Source organism: Telmatherina bonti (genome assembly GCF_933228915.1).
Source record: "Telmatherina bonti genome assembly, chromosome: 21".
NCBI classification, from domain to species: Eukaryota; Metazoa; Chordata; class Actinopteri; order Atheriniformes; family Telmatherinidae; genus Telmatherina; species Telmatherina bonti.
In genome coordinates this window covers 25,205,602-25,226,475 of record NC_136630.1, presented here as the reverse complement: position 1 = coordinate 25,226,475, position 20,874 = coordinate 25,205,602, and the positions used below count along the sequence as shown (strand labels likewise).

Genomic DNA, 20,874 nt, shown 5'->3' with positions numbered 1-20,874 from the left:
TACATGGTTGCATTAACTATTGGTTTTTTTGCCTTGTAGTGTAATTGCATTGCATTGTTTTTGGACTTAAATTCTAAACACATTTGCAGCAATTTAAAATAATAAATGAAACTTGTGACTCAAGTAGCGCTAATTATTTGTAAATATCTTTTCTTCTTCAGTAGTTACTTATTATTTCATGACATTGAGTTATTTTTAGTTGGTTCATAATTTACGGCTTTTATTGCCTTCTACATGGCAACATGTTTGTTAGGTCTTAAAAGTGTCTCAAATGTCTCGCATGTTTTCATCATCTGTCAGAGCTTTTACTTAGATGGATTTAAAAATGATTTTCTGAAAGAATTATTATTCTAAACAAAAAAATCTAGGTTTTGCTCTGCTACTCTGTTGGTCATATTTTCTGTAGAAAACAAGGATTTATTTTATTTATTAAAGATTGTTTTTCTTAATAAAATGTTTTTTTCTTATTTATTTTTTTCCAATTAGGAAATGAACCTTTTGCCTTTTCTGAATTACTGAGTTGTTTTCCAGAGTTTTGTAAGTAACTATCACCTGTAGAAAGAAAAGACACAGTAATAAGCCAAAGAAATGTAATTTAGTATCCTCCAAAACCATTATTTAGCTTTATTGGACTTTATTGGATGACCCAAAACTCAGCTATGTGGTAAGAAATATGTCCTCCTAAAGTTTCTGCAGTTCTGGAATCTGCAGCTTTCAGCTCTACCTGGATGAGGTTATTATACTGTTGGAGTACAAAACATGAACTCTTTATTAGGGCACAGACATGATAATTTTGGCCCTTTATATCCAGTATTAATATTTTTGTTATGGTCGATAACAGATATTTACCAAACGTGATTTATTGTTTTTCTCTGACGCTTGAGATGATCAGACTCTGTACAAAATGAAAGTCAACGTTTGCAGCGTTAGCTTCCAGCATTGCTTTTGAACTTGTAGAAAGTGGTTTTCCAGACGACATATGAAATTGATGGCGATGAATGAATTGATCCTCCTCGCATCACTTCGACTTTGCAAGTACTGCATTCTGCTTTTCGAGTATCTTTTTAGCACCACGAAAGATAACCACAACGCTGTGCTGCATCACTATTACTGTCACACGCCAAAAATATTTTGCATGCTCCATCATGATACACGTACACAAACAGAAGGAAATAAATTGTTTATATTGACCCAGTTTTACTTATCAGACTGATCCTGATATGTTACAACAAGAGAGTAACATCTGCCGATACCAGTATTACCAGCTATACCAGTATAGCTTGTCAAAGTCTATTTGTGAATTTGGGTGTCCTGAAGCTCCAGACACCCCTGATTCATCATGGTGGGCAGTTTTCCTCTTGAGTGTTGTAAGTAAATCCAGGAACCAAGCAGATGTGCATTATGACTCAGATTCAGCTGATCATCACAATTCTTTCTGTCTTCCTCAGAGGTAATGCGTTAAGGCAGGGGTCCTCATGGCGAGGGTCCCGCGGGCTACTTGCCTTGCTGCTGATCTCTGTGTGTGCCGTGGCCACATGGCTGTACGTGACCTCTCTGGATGGTGACATCGCAGAAACACTGGTCAGCCAAGGGGAGCTGGTCTCTCCCAAGCCCAGAGTCTACAGCGTCCCGTGCTCTGATGACTACGAGAACTACAAACGTTACCCAGGTGAGGGTCCGAGCTTCGTCCAACAGTACACTACCAGGGTTGGATTCTGGCTGTTGGTTAAAGAAACAATAATAGAAATGTGTTTGTTTGGTTTTTTACTGGAAGGAAGGGGGGATTCCATTGAAACCAGTGTGAAATCTGAAACACTCATTCTGAAACAGCTCATATTTTGTCCACTAGATGGCACTACAGCACAAAGGCTCACATGTAGGAAGCAATAGAAGTGTGTGAAAGTGTTTATGTATAGAAATGTGTGACACACTGCAGATCCTTCTTGATGGAAATTACTGGGAAAAGATTCCATTAGTTTTTACTGGTTACTACTGTAAAAATCAGGACAATTTGGGGAATTACCGAGTCAACATGTCTTAAAACCAGTTGTGACTTCAGCTGTGGCGATCACTGCAAAAAGTCCTGTAATGGTTACAATCAGAATTCTTCTTACAGTGTCTTGCAATCAGAGAAACGTCCAGCGATTCTTCTTTATTTTTTTTTTGGTTTCACTTTAAAAAATTACTCTAAAACAGGGGTGTCCAGTTCTGGTCCTCGAGAACCACAGTCCTGCAGGTTTTCCGTGTATTCCTGCTTCAAAATATCTGACTCATATCAGTCATTGTGCAGAACCTCATTGGCTGTTTGATCCATTAAATGAAAGCCAGGTGTGTTGGGAAAGGAATCCATCAAAACCTGCAGGACACCGTCCCTTAAGGACCAACTTTGGACACCCCTGCGCTAAAAGACTCCTGAATGATCCAGATATTGATAACTGTGTGTTTAGCTGTAAGAAGGAGTGAAGCCAAGCAGATGGTTGAGGGCCGGTTTGACAGGCGTCAAATAAAACCTGAAATCTGGAAGAGTTTTGACTAGTTGGGGAAAAAAAGAACGGATTTGCATCACTGCAGATGGTATGAAAGCAACACATTCTGTTTTTGACTCATCTGCTTCTTCGTAAACATCAGCTTTTATTTTGGTGTTTCAGGCCTGTAACACATCTCAAAGATTTTGGGAAAGTGAAGTTTTTAACATGATATCTTGTCATTTCTTATCACAGTATCTATAGGACAACAAATATTAGCTGTTTTTATGTTCCATTTATCCCAAAAACACATCTTAATCATGATTGTGGTTGTCCTTAGGGGTGGAAAAAAAGAATAGTAAAATCAAAAATCTGTATTTTTCTGCTTCGCAATTTTAAAATGCATTTTTTTTTGTTTAAAAAAAAAAAAAAGAAAAAAAAAAGGATTTTTAAAAATCAAATAAATAGAAATAATCCATGATAAAAATGTTGTAATTTTTATTGATCTTTTTACTTGTCTTCTTGGGCATTATAGCAGCAGAATGGTGATCTGGCTACTGTGGTTTTTTTTTCCTTGTTAAAATTAGGAAAAATGACGAGCAAATTAAAGATTTTTTTTACTTTTTTCTTTTGTTTTCAATCTACAAAAATCAGCAATACTAAAGAATTGTGAGAATTGAAATTTAAATCAAATCAGTGCCCCCCCAAAAAAATCAGAATTGAACTGAATCGGGACAAAAGCATATCGCCACAGCCCCGATCGTCATTGTCTCATTTTGTTTAAATTCTCTAGGTTTATTTTTAAACCTTTAAAAAAAAAAAAAAAAAAAAAGAAATTCTCTAGGTTAGGATCCGGTCCAACTTATTCTGCAGCCACGTCAGCAGAATGTGCTTCTGTGTTGCCTTTTTGAAAGACACACATGATGTCTTGGAGGCAGACTGTTGTCCATAAACCTCAGTAAGCTTTTATGCAGTGATGATGCAGCCTGCAGTGATGGCAGAGAAGTCATCACCTTTACAACATTAACACCCGGCTGCTTTCTGCGCAGTAAAGAATTAAGTTTTCTTTCTGAATGTGTATCAGCTGTTGATCAATGATGATCTTCATGTAGCAGCGTCTCATTGATTGAAGGTTGTATGTGTCCAGCTTAGGCCTCGTTTCTGGTTTCACTCTGAGAAACCTCCAGGTTCCATAATACACTCACAAGTTACTTTATCAGGTCCACCTTGCTTGTACCGGATAGGACCTCCTGTTTCCTTCAAAACTACATCCAACCAGCTGCTGGAAACGTTCCTCAGAGGGTTTTTTTCCATGTTGACATGAAGCATCCTGATGAGAATATGCCGTTCCACCACATCCCAAAGCTATAAAATAGTTAAAAACCAGGGAAACCAGTTTTTTAAACTTGACTTTATGAATCCTGAAGGCTGCTGAGAGTTGAAACTGCTTCTTCAGCGCCAAACGGGAAAAAGCAGCTCTGAGCTATAAAATTTAATTGTCAGGAAGTCGCAGATAAGCCCTGAACTTTGCGGTATTCATGAAGTAAACTCCCCACAGAGCCGTGGGGCCTGAAATACCGAACAGCATCATGCTGTTTATGTTGCAAGATCCCACCCTGCATGTGTGTCTCCCAGGATGCACCCCTCAGAAGTGCGGCCGTGCAGTCACAGACGGCGTGGTGACGAGGGAGGAGGCTCAGGTCCTCAGGAGGTAAACAGGCAGTGTGTTCTGCTCTTTTTTCTTCATATCCTGCCTCAGTATTATATTTTATTGCTTTTTGTCTCCCAGGCTGGCTGAGAGGGGGCTGGCGCTGGCCGGGTCAGAGGGAGGAGTGAGTACAAAATTCAATTAACAGCATGATCGGGAGGCAGAGATTAACAAACCGCCCTGAGGGAGGAAATTCTCCTGACGGGAATTTATCAGTCTAAATTGGTTGTTTTGCATGTTTCTTACCTGCTGAGTTCATCCGAACTAAAACGTCAGTTTAGTTCCAGGGAGGGATTCATGATGAATTCCTCGAAATAAATGTTGAGATTTAAAACTTTTCTGTCATATTCATACATAACTTAACTAAGACAGGAAATAGCAACACTGTCAAATATACTTTAAGATGATTTAAACTAAACTGAAAGTCTAAAACCAACAAGCTCGTGGTGTGTGTAACATCGCTGTGTCTGAAACCAGTTTGTTCATGTTGAAGATGTTATAAGACAGGATAAAAATCTATTTTGTAACGAAGATTTCAGAGTAGGGCTTAAACATCTTTGACTGCCTCATTGAATATCAGCCAATAACGTTTCTGCTCCTCAGTCATTTGTCCTTAGAGAGGAAGTAGAATTTAAACCTTTCAGCTTCTTATGAAAGCAGTAGTTGTTTTCTGTATTTCTCTCTCATCTGCTTCTTCTTACTTTGTTAGAACTCATTTAGCTTTTCTTCATAAAAAGTAGAGAAGCATCTGCACATTAGTGAGAATTTAAGACTCACCTGAATTAATGTAATCTGATTGATATGCTTTTATTGACATGTGGAAGCAATCCTTAATCCATCGTAAACGTCTTCTATCACCTGTCTGAAATGTTGTAGCCCAAAAAACAACAAGAGCTCCATGTCTAATCTTGGTTTGAAAAGAAAGCTGAGATGTGTGAGATCACGACTAAAGTCTCAGAATCAAGGGCTGCATGGTGCTGTCGCAATGCGGTCTCATGGCAAGCAGGCTGCTTGTTTGAGCCTTGGCTGGGGGGGGATTTGCACGTTCTCCCTGTGTATGCGTGGGTTCTCTCCGGCTTCCTCTGACAAGACACGTGTGTTAGGTTAATTGCAAAAGTTAAATAATTACTTCTCATTGGATAAAAGCTTCTGTCAAATGACTGCAGAATAGAAGATTTGTACCTCGAACACTTTAGAAAATGTAAATAATCATCTCCCCCTGAAAAAAATTCACATTATCATCAGTGATGAAGCAGAATGAAGAAGCAATATCTGACGAGGAACTGCAAAAGTAGAAGCTAAAAAAGTGAACCAGAGCAGATTTACGGGTGTTTTACTTAGAGGTGTGACACAGTTGTCGAGAATAGTCACCTCAATCAGTGGTCAGAGACAAGAGAATGACAGGATAGCCGCCAAACATGAACATTAAACTGTTTTTAAATTGTTATGTCATCAATTTTTGTATGTGTAAATGGTTGCTTTATTTTTAATCTTTATAACTTGGTTATATCTTGTAAAGCACTTTGTGCAGCCGGTAGCATGAAAAGTGCTTAAAGGGGAAATGGAATGCACTTTATACCCAGTTTGAAACAGTTCTCTGATATATATAAGTGAAACTGTGGAGCCCTGCTTTGTAAACGTCATCCACAGTTTGAGTGCAGCTACTTCCTTCTCACCCCCCCTGACAGCACTGCTCAGGTGATGCTTCGTTCCAGGCAGCTTCTTTTTCCTCTGATTCGGAGAGTTTATGTGGAGAAGCCTCTTCCATCCAGCTGACCACAGCTCCTACTGGTTCTTGTCGGGTTGGTGACAGGCGGGGCAAGCAAACCCCACACAGACATGGGCAGCATTAAAGACCAGCAGAAGGAGAAACTTAATAGCTTATGACATCATAAAAATGGAGATTTTAAAACAAGCTGTTTAGATGCTTAATTTCAAAGTCCGTTAAAAACTAATTAGTTCTGGGGTTGTTTTTTTATAGGATGTTTTTGTCTCTTAAATGCTACACGAGACACTTTTAAGCACTTAGAAAAGTGATTTCTGCATGCAGTATCCTCTTTGGGAAATAAGTTTGATTTGATTTGAAACTTACCCGAGAAGGCAAGGCAAAAACCCGGGCGAGGGAGGAGTTTGGCGAGTCCATGAAGACTTCCGGACGGCTTCGAGGAGATTCTGGTCCACCATCCAGCGACTCAGGATGGGGAAACAGTGCTCCGTCAATACTGTGTACAGTGGAGATGGGGAGCTGCTGACCTCAACTCGGGACGTTGTGGGTCGGTGGAAGGAATACTTTGAAGACCTCGTCAACCCTACCAACATGTCTTCCAATAAGGAAGCAGAACTGGGGGACTCAGGGGTGGACTCTCCTATCTCTGGGGCTGAAGTAGCTGAGGTGGTCAAAAAGCTCCTTGGCGGCAAGGCCCCGGGGGTGGATGAGATCCGAGATCCGCCGGAGTTCCTTAAGGCTCTGGATGCTGTGGGGCTGTCCTGGCTGACACACCTCTGCAGCATCGCGTGGACATCGGGGGCAGTGCAGCTGGACTGGCAGACTGGGGTGGTGGTCCCCCTTTTTAAGAAGGGGGACCGGAGGGTGTGTTCCAATTACAGGGGAATCACACTCCTCAGCCTCCCTGGTAAGGTCTATTCAGGGGTCCTGGAGAGGAGGGTCCGCCGGATAGTCGAATCCTAGATTGAGGAGGAGCAGTGTGGTTTTTGTCCTGGTCGTGGAACAGTGGACCAGCTCTATCCCCTCTTTGGGGTCCTGGAGGGGGCATGGGAGTTTGCCCAACCAGTCTACATGTGCTTTGTGGACCTGGAGAAGGCATTTCCTCCGGGGGCTCCTGTGGGGGGTACTCCAGGAGTATGGGGTACCAGACCCCCTTGTTACGAGCTGTCCGGTCCCTGTACGACAGGTGTCAGAGTTTAGTATGCATTGCTGTTTAAGGCTGCCCTTTATCACAGATTCTGTTCATAACTTATATGGACAGAATTTCTAGGTGCATCCGAGGTGTTGAGAGGATCCGGCTTGGTGGCTTCAGGATTGGGTCCCTGCTTTTTGCGGATGACGTGGTCCTGTTGGCTTCAGCTGCCCATGATCTCCATCTCTTGCTTGAGTGATTTGCAGCTGAGTGTGAAGCGGCTGGGATGGGAATCAGCACCTCCAAATCTGAGACCATGGTCCTCAGCCGGAATTGGGTGGATTGCCCTCTCCGGGTCGGGTGTAAGGTCCTGCCTCAAGTGGAGGAGTTAAAATATCTCGGGGTCTTGTTCACGAGTGAGGGAAGGATGGAGCGTGAGATCGACAGACGGATCGGTGCGGGGTCTGCGGTCATGTGGACTCTGCGCCGGTCTGTCGTGGTGAAGAAGGAGCTGAGCAAGAAGGCAAAGCTCTCGATTTACCAGTCGATCTATGTTCCTACCCTCACCTATGGTCATGAGCTGTGGGTCATGACCGAAAGAACGAGATCTCGTATACAGGCGGCTGAAATGGGTTTCCTCCGCAGGGTGGCCGGGCTCTCCCTTAGAGATAGGGTGAGGAGCTCGGTCATCCGGGAGGAGAACAGAGTAGTGCTCCTCCGCATCGAGAGGAACCAGTTGAGGTGGCTCGGGCATCTGGTCAGGATGCCTCCTGGACCTCCCTGGTGAGGTGTTCCAGGCACGTCCCTCTGGGAGGAGACCTCGGGGAAGACCCAGGACACGCTGGAGGGATTATATCTCTCTGCTGGCCTGGGAACGCCTCGGGATCCCCCCCGCAGAGTTGGCAAATGTGACTGGAGAGAGGGAAGTCTGGTCTTCCCTGCTTAGGCTGCTGCTGCCCCCACGACCCGACCCCGGATAAGCGGCAGAATATGGATGGATGGATGGATGGACTTACCCTAGAAACATATTAAGGGTCCAGAAGATGTTAGCATGTGTACACTTCTTTCGCACTCTCTCGTTTCTGGGGAATGTTGTGAAGAAGAAGTTAAATATGGTCTTTTCTACTTGGTGTTATTTAGACTTTTCCCTCCTTGTCCACAGCTGAGCAGCAAACACACATAGTAAAGTTAATGTGGCTAATTCATCTGTCATCTGAAAATCTTTCTTTTGTCAGTAAACCCAGCATGGCGGTATCAATGGGGTGGTAATCCACTAAGAGGGATTATGGCTGTCACAGAGTAGGACTTTGTTACCGTTTGATCCATTGAAACAAATATTCTTTGTTCTAACATCACAGCTGCTGCAGATCAGAGGATGAGTCGCTGCTACAGATTTCTAAAGGCTTACAGGGTTAAAGCCAACTTACCAGTTTAACAACAGTATATATTCCAGTTAGTTGTGTGTTTTAATGAAATCCATCATGAGGTTCAGCTCAAGCATCCAGTTTTAGCTTTGTTTTGACACCTGCGTCATGCTGGTTATGATGTCATCATGCGATCAGTATCTCTGCAGATGATCTGATGGGAAGATGCTAACACGGCAGATAAACAGATGCTAATGCATCCTAGGATTTTTATAGTGAGGAGATGTAAACAGAAGTTGGAGTGCAACGTGTTTACACACTTTACAAGGGTGTGAATCACAGCATGGCTTCAGTGGATCACATATCCATGTTTACTGATATCACTAATCTGCCACGATATCACTGTTTGATATTTTCTGTTGGTTTTAAAATAGGAGTTTATGAAATTTGGAAGTTTTACATTTTGTTTTTATTTACATTTTACTCAGTGTCCAAACATTTGGGAAGAGGGAAGAAGACTTAGCTGGAGAATATTGTGCATTTGTTAGAATCTGCTTATATATGCAGATTAATGCTTATTTTCTGCAGTAACAGTGATGGCGGTGTGTTGTAGTGGTGGTGAAGGATCCATATTGCTGCGATTCCCTGCTGTAATTCATATTTTCAGCTGTAGAGGGCAGGCTGGTACAATAACCACAGCTCCAGTGTAAATGGGTATTCATAATGTTATGTAGAGTCTGAGGGTCCCCAGCATGCTCTCTTAATGTTTTCTACCCCATGGGACCCAGTTGGTCCTCAGCCAATGAAGCAGCAACATGCAGACCTGTAAGAAAATAATACATTTTCAGTGCAGTGTCCCAAAGGATTCGACTGGTGGGAACCAGTGAAGGGCAGAGGCAAACTTGGAAACGGTGACTTGGCCAAACAGGTGTTTGCTCAGTTGATTATTTTTTGGCACTAATTCCTGTTTTTCCTGCAACTCTTGCAGGCTTCCATACTGGATCTGCACTCTGGAGCGTTGTCAATGGGAAAGCAGTTTGTTAACATATACAGGTGGGATTATACACTTCTGAAACATTTCTTCACCTAGGTGTTTACACCACTTTATGCTGTCTGTCCCTAAAGTCATGTCATCCAACACATGCAGCTTTTTTTAAGTTATTTATTCACTGATATATGGAGTCATCAGTCTTATTGACATCTTGCTGTGTGAGGTGTCCCCCTCCAGGTCCAGCGACCCATACAAGCCTCATTCATCACAGCTGGTGGATCGTGGTCTCATACGGATTATCTGCTCTTTTCTGTATTTCTCACTCATTTGTGCCTCCCCCCTTTTTTTTATTCAGCTTTCTTTCGCCCCATTTTCAGACACAGGATCCTAAGAGAGCATCTGGTACAATATAAAGTGTTCCCTCACCACCCACCATCCTTCGCTTACCGTCACACTAGGGGCTTCCTGATGTGTACCAGTCATATGTTTAAAATCTGTGCTGTTTGAATGGTGGCACGCCCATCGCAGTTGTGGCGTACGGTACCATGCCGTGAAAACATATTCATTTCCACTAATCAATCTGATCCTCCTGTTTGCTGTCTGTGTGTGTGTGTGTGTGTGTGTGTGTGTGATTGTGTGTTGGTGGATGTGTCTGCAGGTATTTTGGAGATCAGATCAAGACTGTGTTCAAACCAGAGGATTTCGAGCTTTACAGGTGATTTTGAGGCCTTAGTTGCAAATGACGTATCACAGAATGCTGGAAGATAATAAGACAAATATTCTTCATATACCTTTAGTACAATTTTTTTCAGTCATTTGAGTTTTTGAGGGCATTTAAAAGAAAAACATGGCAATAGAAGTCCAGATTATATTGTTTATAGTCCACCTCTACTTAGTTGTAGTCCAACTAATTCTAATCTTGTCCAATAAAATTCATTACAGTCCAGTTCAGATTGGTTCATTACATTCAATCTAAACTATTTTACTCCAGTTTACTGTAAACCTGACCAGTCTAAATCTTTCTTACATAAATGAATCCAGTTAAATCCAGTCTACTCTAATAATTCTTATATTGCAATCCAGTTTAGTCTGGTAAATTACAGTTCATCTCAGCCCAGTTCATTTTTATTATACTGAATCAAATCCACTGTAATTCGCTTCAGTTCAGTCTAGTTCATTATAATCCAATTCATTCTGAAATCATTTTAAATATGTTTAATCTACTTCAGTCTAGTGGTTTTAAATAAATTATAATCCTGTGTTCTTTATTTCTAATTTAGTGCAGTTTGTTGTTTTTAACAATTATTTAAAAAAATGTTATTTAATCACATTAATTGTAGTTATTTATTCCAATTCAGTATCATCTAGTTCAACCCAGTTAAATCCAATTCAATAATTTCCCATAGAAAATGAAAGATGTTTTGTGTCGTTCAGTCTGATTCATTATTCACTTCAGTTTATTATAATGCAACAAACTAATTCCTTGTTCTAGTTTAGTCCTGTCATCTAATCCAGTTTATTACAATTTATTCTCGACCAACTCGACTTATTCCAGATAACATGGTTGAGTCAAAGTTAATACTGTATTTAAATCAGATTAATTGCCTACAATTAAAGCTGGGGAAGGTAATCTTGCTCAGAGACATGTTTTGTGTTTTTTTTTTACTCTGGATGAACTGGTTTCTCGTCCTGATGGTAGTCTATACATTCTGTAATCATGAACAATAATAAATATAGTTAGACCCCTCAGTTTACTGTAAATCTGTAAAAGCTCTGGGATGAAAATACAAAGTAGAGAAGACAAAACTCAGAAGGCAAACATGGCTGAGAAAATCCAGTAAGGATTTCACGACCGGACTCGGTTTATTTGCCTCCTCCCGCTAAACAGAAAATTGTTGGTGGAAAAAGCTGCGAATAAAAAAGCCTTGGATCACGCAAGGAGTAAAACCAGAGGGGGCGGAGCCAAGACAGGGCGCCCCTTTCACATCTTCTTGCTCCCCAACATTACCTACTCCAGTTTTAAGTTTAAATTTGTTATAATTATATTTAATCCAGTTTGTTACTTTATCTCCTTGCTTTTCATTTATAAACGTGCTCAGACAAATGAACTTTACGCAGTTCAGTCTAACTCCTTATTTTTCAGTTCAGTCCTATTTATTATAATTTCCTTCTGTTCCAGTTTAGTGCCGTTCTTTCTAACGCAATTTTATTTATTTCATTAAAAACCATTTTAGACTGTTTTATTATAAATCAGTTCAGTCTATAAAACCCTGCTGAATCAAATTTATTATCACACAGTTCAGTCTAATTCATGTTAATCTGGTTCACACCAAATCATTACAATCACTTTTTGTCATAATTCATAAGCAGTTCATTCAGCATATTATGGCTGAGTCAATCTCTTTCACTAATTCTGTTGGCAAACCTTTAGATTACTGTTCCAGTCCTCAGGTCTCTGCTGCATTCTGACACCTGAGGTGACTAATCAGACCAACTCCAGATGAAGTGTTAGATCTTGTCACAAACTGTTTTCTAACAGCAGTTTCACCTTGGAAGTGTTTGCATGGACATCACACCTCATAAAGCCTTTGCTGCTAGAATCCAGGAGGAATATTGTCTCAGAAAATGAAGCCTTGACAGTAGCGCCTGAAAGTGTATCGCACTCATAAATCATGCTGCTTGGAGGAATTAAATCCGCTTTCAGCTTGACTCACTGTGTCCATTTTTCACGGTCAGAGATGTTCGCGGCCGAATCCAGGCGGTCATCGCTGAGACGTTTGGTTTGGACCAAAGTCTGATGTACCTCACCAAACCCACCTTTTTCTCCAGAATCAACAGCACCGCAGCCAAGACCCAGCACGACGAATACTGGCACCCGCACATAGATAAGGTAACAGACAAACACAGAGACGTATGGAACCACACATTTGAGTGGAGCGGATTTGTCTCTGAGCACATGTGACTTCAGGAATGAGATTTACCCCAAAACACCCAAAGAAATTATCAGAACACCCTAAATGGCTGGACCAGGGTGTAATCTGCTCCCATCAAATAAGCTGGGAAGATTGTTCCGGTTTTTCTTTCTTTACAGCCAGTTCATCTTGCAAAGCCTCATTTCCTCTCTGACCTTTTTCTAGTATATGAAAAATGTCAGAATAGCTGAAATGAGCAGAAAAAAAACCTGACAGACATATTTTTCCAATCTTCCTTAAAGCTTTTTGTCACATTGTTTGTACAAATGGATGCAACCTTACAAATGTTTTCAAGGGGAGCATGTTTTGACCAAGTGGCTGGATTTTAATCTGCCTCATTGGTCTGCTGCCATGGAGACCTTAACTCGATTAGTAGATGAAAGTAGCTGCATATACAGTCCATCCAGTACTGATGCCTGAATTTTGGCCATTAAAAGCGACACAGGCTGTCATTAAAAGGGAAAGCAAAGCGCCCTGAGAACCGGTGTTGGTTCTCTTAGATAAATTGGTACAGTTGGCTCAAACCACAATCTGCATGCAGCCTGGTTTTTTTTTTTTTTTTACATTTTACTTAGATCACCTCTTATATTCCATCAATGGAAAAAAAAAGGCCAGTTCACTGTTCCAAGCCTCACTGTTCCAGGCAAGGCTTGGAACAGTGGCCTTTCTGTGTGGAGTTTGCATGTTCTCCCTGTGTATGCGTAGGTTCTCTCCGGGTACTCCGGCTTCCTACCATCGTCCAAAGACATGCATGTTAGGTTAATTGGAGTTAGTGTGTGCGTGAGTGGTTGTTTGTCTCTGTGTGGCCCTGTGATGGGCTGGCGAGATGTCCAAAGTGTACCCTGCCTTTCGCCCAAAGCCTGCTGGGATAGGCTCCAGCTTCCCCGCGACCCTTCATTGGACTAAGCAGTTAGGAGAATGGATGGATGGGAGAAAAAAGTAAGCCATCTTAACTTCCATTGGCTTCTTTAGTCTTGATAGGAGTTGAAGAGGTAATTAGCAGTAAGGTCCTGGTAATCAAACCCACATGATTAACTGACAATCAGCAGATGTGATTGCTTCTATAAAAACAGATATTTGACAGTTTGCTGCTCTAAAGGATTCAGGTGTGTTAAAAACACAATGCCAGGGAGAAATGAAGAGATGAAGAAAGATAAACGAAAGGCCAAAACAATGAATGAAAAGAAGTTATAATAATAAAAAATGTGCACTGGAACCTTTTTTCCCTGAATTTTAAAGTGATAACTTGGTTAGAAATAGTCACACAGTGAAGTTCAGATCATAGAAAAGCAGCTGTACGTACAAACTGGTCATTAATTCCTCCTGAACTTGGACAGGAACCTGCAGTGCGGTGCCATGAACACATCAGAACGCACATCCCTGGTGTGGTGGCCAAAGGGGAAAGTAGTACGCTGTAGAAGTACATACATACGGAACTGTCAGTGGTTTGTAAAGCATATTACCTCCAGCTGTTTCCCAACACATCCAGCATTATTTTTAGATGCAGATGACTGAGCGTGTGCATCAAATGAAATGACACCCCAAGGTGAGTCTGAAGGTTGCTCAGTGATGTCGTCAACCATGTGGTCAGAGTTTAACTTGGGATTTCAATATGAAACTATAATAAAAAGAAGACACTAATGTAATCTTCATTCATTAAGCACCACATTCAGCAGGTGAATCTGGAAGTCTTGGATATGTATGGAGCGATATTCCTCAGGCTCATTGGAAAGTTCCTGACTTTGGTACTTTAATGAAAAAGTGTAGTTTTACTATTGTCGATGCTGCCATCGTGAGTCAGGTCATTGCTAACCTGCTTGACGTTCTCTGGCAGCCTCAGTCCCACTGCATGCGGCAGTCCGGTTCCAGGTTGCTCCAGCGGCAGCCCGGTGTACTTGGTTGTTCGGGGAATTTTTTTCTGTGTCAAAAATTAAATTTGTGAAAGGAAAACAACACGGAGCCTGGTTTCATAGGTCGTTAAGTTTAGTCTATGTCTCCTTTCAACCCAGTCCATCTTCTCTTCGGCAACCAGATAAAATTCACTCACTTGATTGGAGGGAATGCTCCACCCACCAGTCATCTCACCCCTGAGCTGTTCTAGGCCCCAGATCAACACAACGCCGCCTCTTCTCCAGCAACCCTACACATTGTCCCCCTGATTAACCAGACCAGCTCTCTAAAATAACTACTACACCCAACAATACTAATACCTAACAGCAGTCTATTACACTGATCCCATTTTTTTTTACCATTAATTAAATTAAATTATGATGCTAGGAGGACACAATTATTTCGTTTGTTTTTCTTTTTTATAACAAAATGCCTCATAAATTGCCAAAAAGTTACTACTTTAATGATACTTAGCAGCAGAAAACAAACGTTGCCTTTGTTTAAACATGTAGCACCACTTAAATGTTTGTTAAAAAAAAAAAAAACAAAAAAAAAAAAACACTCCTGAGTTTTCATATTATTTGTTCTCAGGTTAGATCAAATCCAGGACAGGAAATCTTTGATGAATGCCACAAAAGCTTCTTAGTAGGACTTAAGAATAACATTTGAGTTGGTGAATAAGGCCCAATGATCCCATACTCTGGAGCAAATCTTTGACGGTATGACTGAAAAGCTAAAGAATGAAGTTGTTTAAATGATCCAGTTAGTTTTCAGACTGATTTGAATGCTGTGTTGGGACCAAGCGGTATCCTCTGGTTGTTAAAATCAGAGCAAGTTCTCAGAGTTCCATGTTAAAAGGACCAAATTCACTGTGGAAATAAACATGTTTACAGCCTAGTACAAAAAACATTTTAGGTTTAATTGGTCAGGTTTACCTTCATGACAACTGTGGGGGAGGGAATCTTTCTTGTAACTCATTCGTTATTTAATCTTTACATTCAGCATAATTGGGCAGGATTGGCCTTTTAGATTGACCGGTACGTACCCAATATCTGGCTGCAAAAATGCAAAGTGTAGCACAGCCACGGATTTTAGCAGGTTACCAGCAGGACTTAGCTTTAGCCCGCCTACCTCAGTTAGCTGGTTAGCTTAGTTAGCTCATAGCTACAGGTAGGTCTCTACAGGTAGAGTTTAGTAGATGTCAACCATCCACCCCCATGCTCACAGCTATGAGGAGAGAGGATCCAACAATGATCCTTCACATGATCGTAAACAAACCTGTGGCTGGTAAACACGGGGCTTTAGATCAACACAGAGAGACGGCGTCTGAAGTCACGTTACACTCCAGATGAAAGAACACCTGTAGCTCTTCACAGCGATTTTCTAAATTCCTTCAATCTAAAAATGATCCATTTCTGCTTCTTGACCTTTTCAGGCAGCTCAGTTTCCTGTGAAAGCTGTTCATTATTACACATGGTTCATTCTGAATAATTACTGATGGATGTGCAACTTTACAGCTCACTGATCTATTCATAGCCTATACTGAATCCTGGAGATGTATTTAGGTCGTTGCCAGGAGGCATAAGTTGATCTGAGGTTGAGATGAGATGTTGACACAAGTTAAACCAACACGTGTCTGTCTGGGGAGAGGTGTCAATGATTCAATACTTTTTTGTTTTTTGTGTTCTTTTTATGTGAAAAAATAAGATTGTGAGCAAGTTAATCCAAGATTCTTTAAATAGGTGGAAGATCCAACATGATCTCTTCTTTCTGGGTCTCATGAAAGATGGCAGAGTTCAGTCATTTTGCCGTTTCAGAGAAAGCTGATATTCCTGAGAGCTGTGAATCAGCATGGATGTTATTTATGGGAAGATTCATTAAAGCATCTGTCCTGATGTTGGTTTTCAGTTCTGTATCATTAAAGGAGCAGAAATAATATAAAACTACTTTCCTTGTGGTTTGGTTTGTTTGTTTGTTTGTTTTTCTGACCTTTGTTTGCTTTCACTTAATCGTGCTGTCTAGTGTCATATTGGTTTCACCACCTTATTAAGATTTGCCTCCTCTTCTTCTCCCACTGGGCCTCAACAGCAGGAAAATTTAATCAGTAAAGAGCCTTTTTCGCTTTTCCATCTGCCTCGGCCACCATTTTGAAGTTAATTAGCTACCCCAGCTCTCATTTCCATGTAAATAGCCTCTGACGTTGGTGGCAGTGAATTTTCTTCCCATCCATCTTATAGCTGGTATGGTGTCACAGCGGCAGTTGAAGCATGAAAATATGAAATATGTTTTTATCTAATTTATTTCAGGGCCTGGCAGCATAATGAAGTGAAATTTCTCATGGTCATCTATAGTATTTACATTTCTAACAATGTTTTATCTTCCATAACATTTCAAAATAAATCCATAACCAATCCTCATCAGGCCTGTATTATGGCCTCTATTGATTGACAAAGCTTGAACTGTCACATCAAATGACACAAGTTAATCACACTTTTAAAAAAAACCATTCATCCAATAAATTAAGGATAGGCCCTGCGATGGACTGGCGAGCTGTCCAGGGTGTACCCTGCCTGCTGGGATAGGCTCCAGCTTCCCACGACCCTGAATTGAATTAAGCGGTTAGGAAAATGAATGAATGAAATTAAGAATACTCAGTGTTTGCATACAAACCTCTTGCGGTATAGCTGCTCAGATGTAGACAAATTCAGCAACTAGCTGTTTAGCTAATTTCTTTAGCCGCTACAAAGGCTAATGGCTAATTTGCCGGAGTAGTTGGCTTGTATTTTGCATTTCTCTCTGGGTTTGTTGTTTTCCTTTTTTAGTTATTTTTTGTCATTAAACTTGACGCCAACTCAGACATCTGATTTTTGTCAAAAAGAAAAAAAGTTCCCACAAACCTTCAACATGCTACCTGACCGTTTAAGCATGTTTTTACCACTGCTGAAACTGTGGAGAGATACAAATGTGAAAATGTCAACATCTTGCAGGTTTTAGGTCTCCTGACAGGTGATGAGGTACAGAACGATTCATAATTCTGTTTTGTTATTGGTGCTGATAAGTTACAAGCTGCCCTCCATGTATTTGGTACCAAGCTAGTGCTAATAGCTGCTAACAGCCTCTTGGCAAATCAGCTGAAATAAATTACAAAACACATTTCTCCTCTGGATGTTCTTTATATACACTGCATTCTAAATTACTTTTCATATGCTGTGCTTGTTGATTTCTCCTATATAATCAATGCATTGGCACTGACTATGATTTATTGATCATCAAAAAATATAAATGGTATTATAATCTGGCTTTTATTTAACAAAACTAATTTAACAAAACTAATGATGATTATTTTAATTTTGACAATGACTCACAATTTACCATTTCAGATTATTCTGCATAACATGTTCAAAATACAGAAGAACTTGGTAAAGAACAGAAAATCAACGCCTGTCATGTGGTATCTTGACAGATCACTATCATACCAACATATGACAGGTCACTTTTATTTCCCAAAAGAAACAAACTAACAAACAAAAGAAAGAAATCAAGTTCCATTTGTAAGCTCCTGGTGAGTTTTCATTTCATAGAACAAATAAAATGCTCAACAGGAGTCCTTCTTTCACTTGGATTTAACAACTCTTTCAAACAGTTTCTGTTTGGGTCACATTTAGAAGAGCAGAAGTCCCCCATCCCACCAAATATGGCTGTTGCCCACCAACCCTCACAGATTCTCCTTTTAAGGAGTGGGGTTGACGGTATGATGGTGGCCACACCGTGGGTTTTTCTACCTTTTAGACTCATAGTAACCAAAGACTTAAAAGTATTTTCTGCAGCATGGGACAGGATGGAGCATTGTTCTTTTGTTGTGGAAGGAATGGTTTCCCCTTTTTATCCAACTGAAGGAAATGCCCAGTTCAGAACTGCATGCATTATGCAGAGCTCATTTTAAAACACCCTCAGGCCTCCATTGGTACCTACCATCTCACTTCCCATTATTCCACCCCAAAACATCACTCCAGTACCACCTTGCTGATGTGGCAGCCATGTTGGGACAAAATAACCATCAACCATTCAGAACTTCCACCTGGACCTTCCAGTGTAACACAGCATTCATCAGTAAATGAAACTGTTTGAAAATAACTTTAATCTAAATACAATGTATTATACCCGCGGTCCTTGGGTTATCCAGTTCTCGACTTAAGTCGTTTCAACTTTATGGCGCTCATTAGATAAATATAATTTTTTTTAAAAAAGAAGAAAAAAAAAAAAGAGCAAGTTTTGAAGCTACAAGGTTCTATATAAGCTCTTATGACGCGTGTTGTGGAGACTGAGATGACGCCTCAGTGCATTTATACTTATCTTATTTTAATTGAAACATCTATTTTATTTGCCTGTACTATTTTTCAATTAATATGGCATATAAAACATGTATTTAGATAGTTATTAAGTGATTAATGGGGTATATAAGGAGTATTTAAAGTTAAAAATCCTACTTGGAATTTTGGGTTAAGCCTTGGCGTAGGAACGAAACTTGTTCATTAACTGAGGACCGCCTGTATATTACATAATATTGTAGAAATACAATTCTATTTCTAAGTCCACTGCAAATGCTTTGCTCTGTAAGCATTGGTTAAGAGTGGCTGGAATAGAGCTTTAGGCACAACTGCAGCCTTCAGAGTATCGTGCATGGAGAGATTCTTGGGATACCAGCAGCTTTACATGCTTATAGGTCACAATGCTAAGCACTGCACTGCTCTGCAGCCAGTGTGTGAAGGAAAAATAACATGAGTAAAAACCTCCACAAAAGAACTACAAACAAAAGCGTGTAAGATAATCTGGAACAGTGTATAAATGAGTGAATTGAGGGAAATATACGTATACCACCTGCATTTTTCACCATTTATGTAATGAAAAAAAGACTCATATTACATTCAGTACCTGAGATAAACACAGATCTGCTAACCTTTTGCTTCTAATACAGTCATTAGTCTTCTTGGGAGAGGTGCAACAAATTGCTACACCTGGATTTGAACGTTTTCTTTCAAACTTTTCATGCAGCTTGACAAAGTAGCAGATGCTCCTCAATTTGTATTGGATGGGAAATGTTAGCAGACCAGCTTATAAGTTGGATGTGTGACAAGTGGTATCATACAGGATGATTGAAGTGTTGAACTAAAAGCTTTTACGGCCTGAAGCCAACCAAACACATCCTGCCAGTGGATCAGGGAAGAGGGAGGGGGTGAGCATACCTCATCTGCTGGGTTTTAAAGGCTCTTAGCTGGCAAGGTGCACCTGATGAGTAATCCCTCCAAAATGAAACCCAGCCCCTAACAATATGGGAGGGCTGTCACGAAAGCCATTTTCAGGTTTCTCTAGAGATGCTCAAACCACTCTCTGAAACAGCCTAGATCAGTGGAAGTTTACAGTGTTTTTTTATCTTTTTCCAAATTTCTTCCACCTCCACACAACATCTCTGGATCACAGCTGGATTGATTTTTGAGTTGTTAGTTCTCTGTTCCCCCAAGGCCCTACTACCTCCCATTGCTCAGTTTGGACTAGGCGGCCAGTCCAAAAATTCTCCATGTAAGAAATATGGAGACCACAGTGCTTTTGGAAACAAGTGCAACAGAAATATTGGGTTGCTTTGCCCAGATCTGTGTTCCAGCATAATCTTGTCTCTGAGCTCTACAGGCAGTTCCTTTGGCTCATAGCTCATGTTTTGATCTGGGATTTATTCTGAGCTCTGAGGCCTTATATAACCCAACTGGACTCCAGTGGCTGTATCTTGGAAATGATTGAGAGAATTAGACAAAACCTGAGTCAAATACTTCAAGTCAATACTTCGATAAACTTGCAACAATTTCTGTCAGTGTTTGTGCTGAGTACAGACCAGTTGTCTGTACTCAGCTTCTACATCTACAGAGTAATCAGAGTATTTCTGCAGATGACAGGACTCAGAGTTGTGTAGGAAGTCTAAGGTGTAGAGTGTGAAAGGAAATGGTGAGAGTCCAGTCCCTTGTTGTTCTCCTGCACTGCTGACCATCTCAGACACACAACCTTTCAGTCTCACAAGCTGCAGTCTGTTTGTTAGGTAACGTCTGTTAGGCATAAAACCAGGTGTTTCTTGAGGTTTCCTGGAATTTATTAAGCTTTTCACATACCAGACAGGGTAAACTGTATTAAAAGCAGCTGAGAAATAAAAGAAAACGATGTTCAAAGTGCTGCCTGATATGTCCAAATGCATGTTGGCTCTCTGAAGCAGGTGGGCATTTCAATAAAAAGACCATTTAATAAAGCACAGAGACAGGCAGACCTCCTGGTGAACTCATGCTGATTTCTTTTATTAGTAATTTATCACACAACACAACCTGGTTAAGTTAATATTTTTCATAATGACCCTGTGTATTGTAGTGCTTGACACTAATTTATTGTCCATGTGGTTCTCTCCTGTCGCAGAGCCGTGTGAGGGGCTAAAGATCACAGCAGTCAGTCTTGTCTGGTTTAGAGATGGAAAATCTAGATGGAACCACTTGAGTGTTCTATAAATCTTTGATTTGAGGTTGTTTTCAGTGAAGCTCTCATCTGTAGTTTGTTGTTTCTGAGTTATGATCAAGTTGGAGCTCTCAAGTGAG

The 20,874-nt window shown here is 40.7% G+C and overlaps 1 protein-coding gene across 1 annotated transcript in view; it reads left to right on the top strand.

Moving 5' to 3' along the window:
* Positions 1–20,874, top strand: part of ogfod3 (2-oxoglutarate and iron dependent oxygenase domain containing 3) — a 41,917-nt gene that overhangs the window by 2,235 nt on the left and 18,808 nt on the right. Inside the window, exons 2-7 of the mRNA XM_079260514.1 lie at positions 1,449–1,669; positions 4,101–4,176; positions 4,255–4,297; positions 9,384–9,448; positions 10,045–10,101; positions 12,123–12,276. Coding sequence (XP_079116640.1) covers positions 1,449–1,669; positions 4,101–4,176; positions 4,255–4,297; positions 9,384–9,448; positions 10,045–10,101; positions 12,123–12,276 — 616 coding nt within the window. The remainder of the gene's footprint in view (positions 1–1,448; positions 1,670–4,100; positions 4,177–4,254; positions 4,298–9,383; positions 9,449–10,044; positions 10,102–12,122; positions 12,277–20,874) is intronic.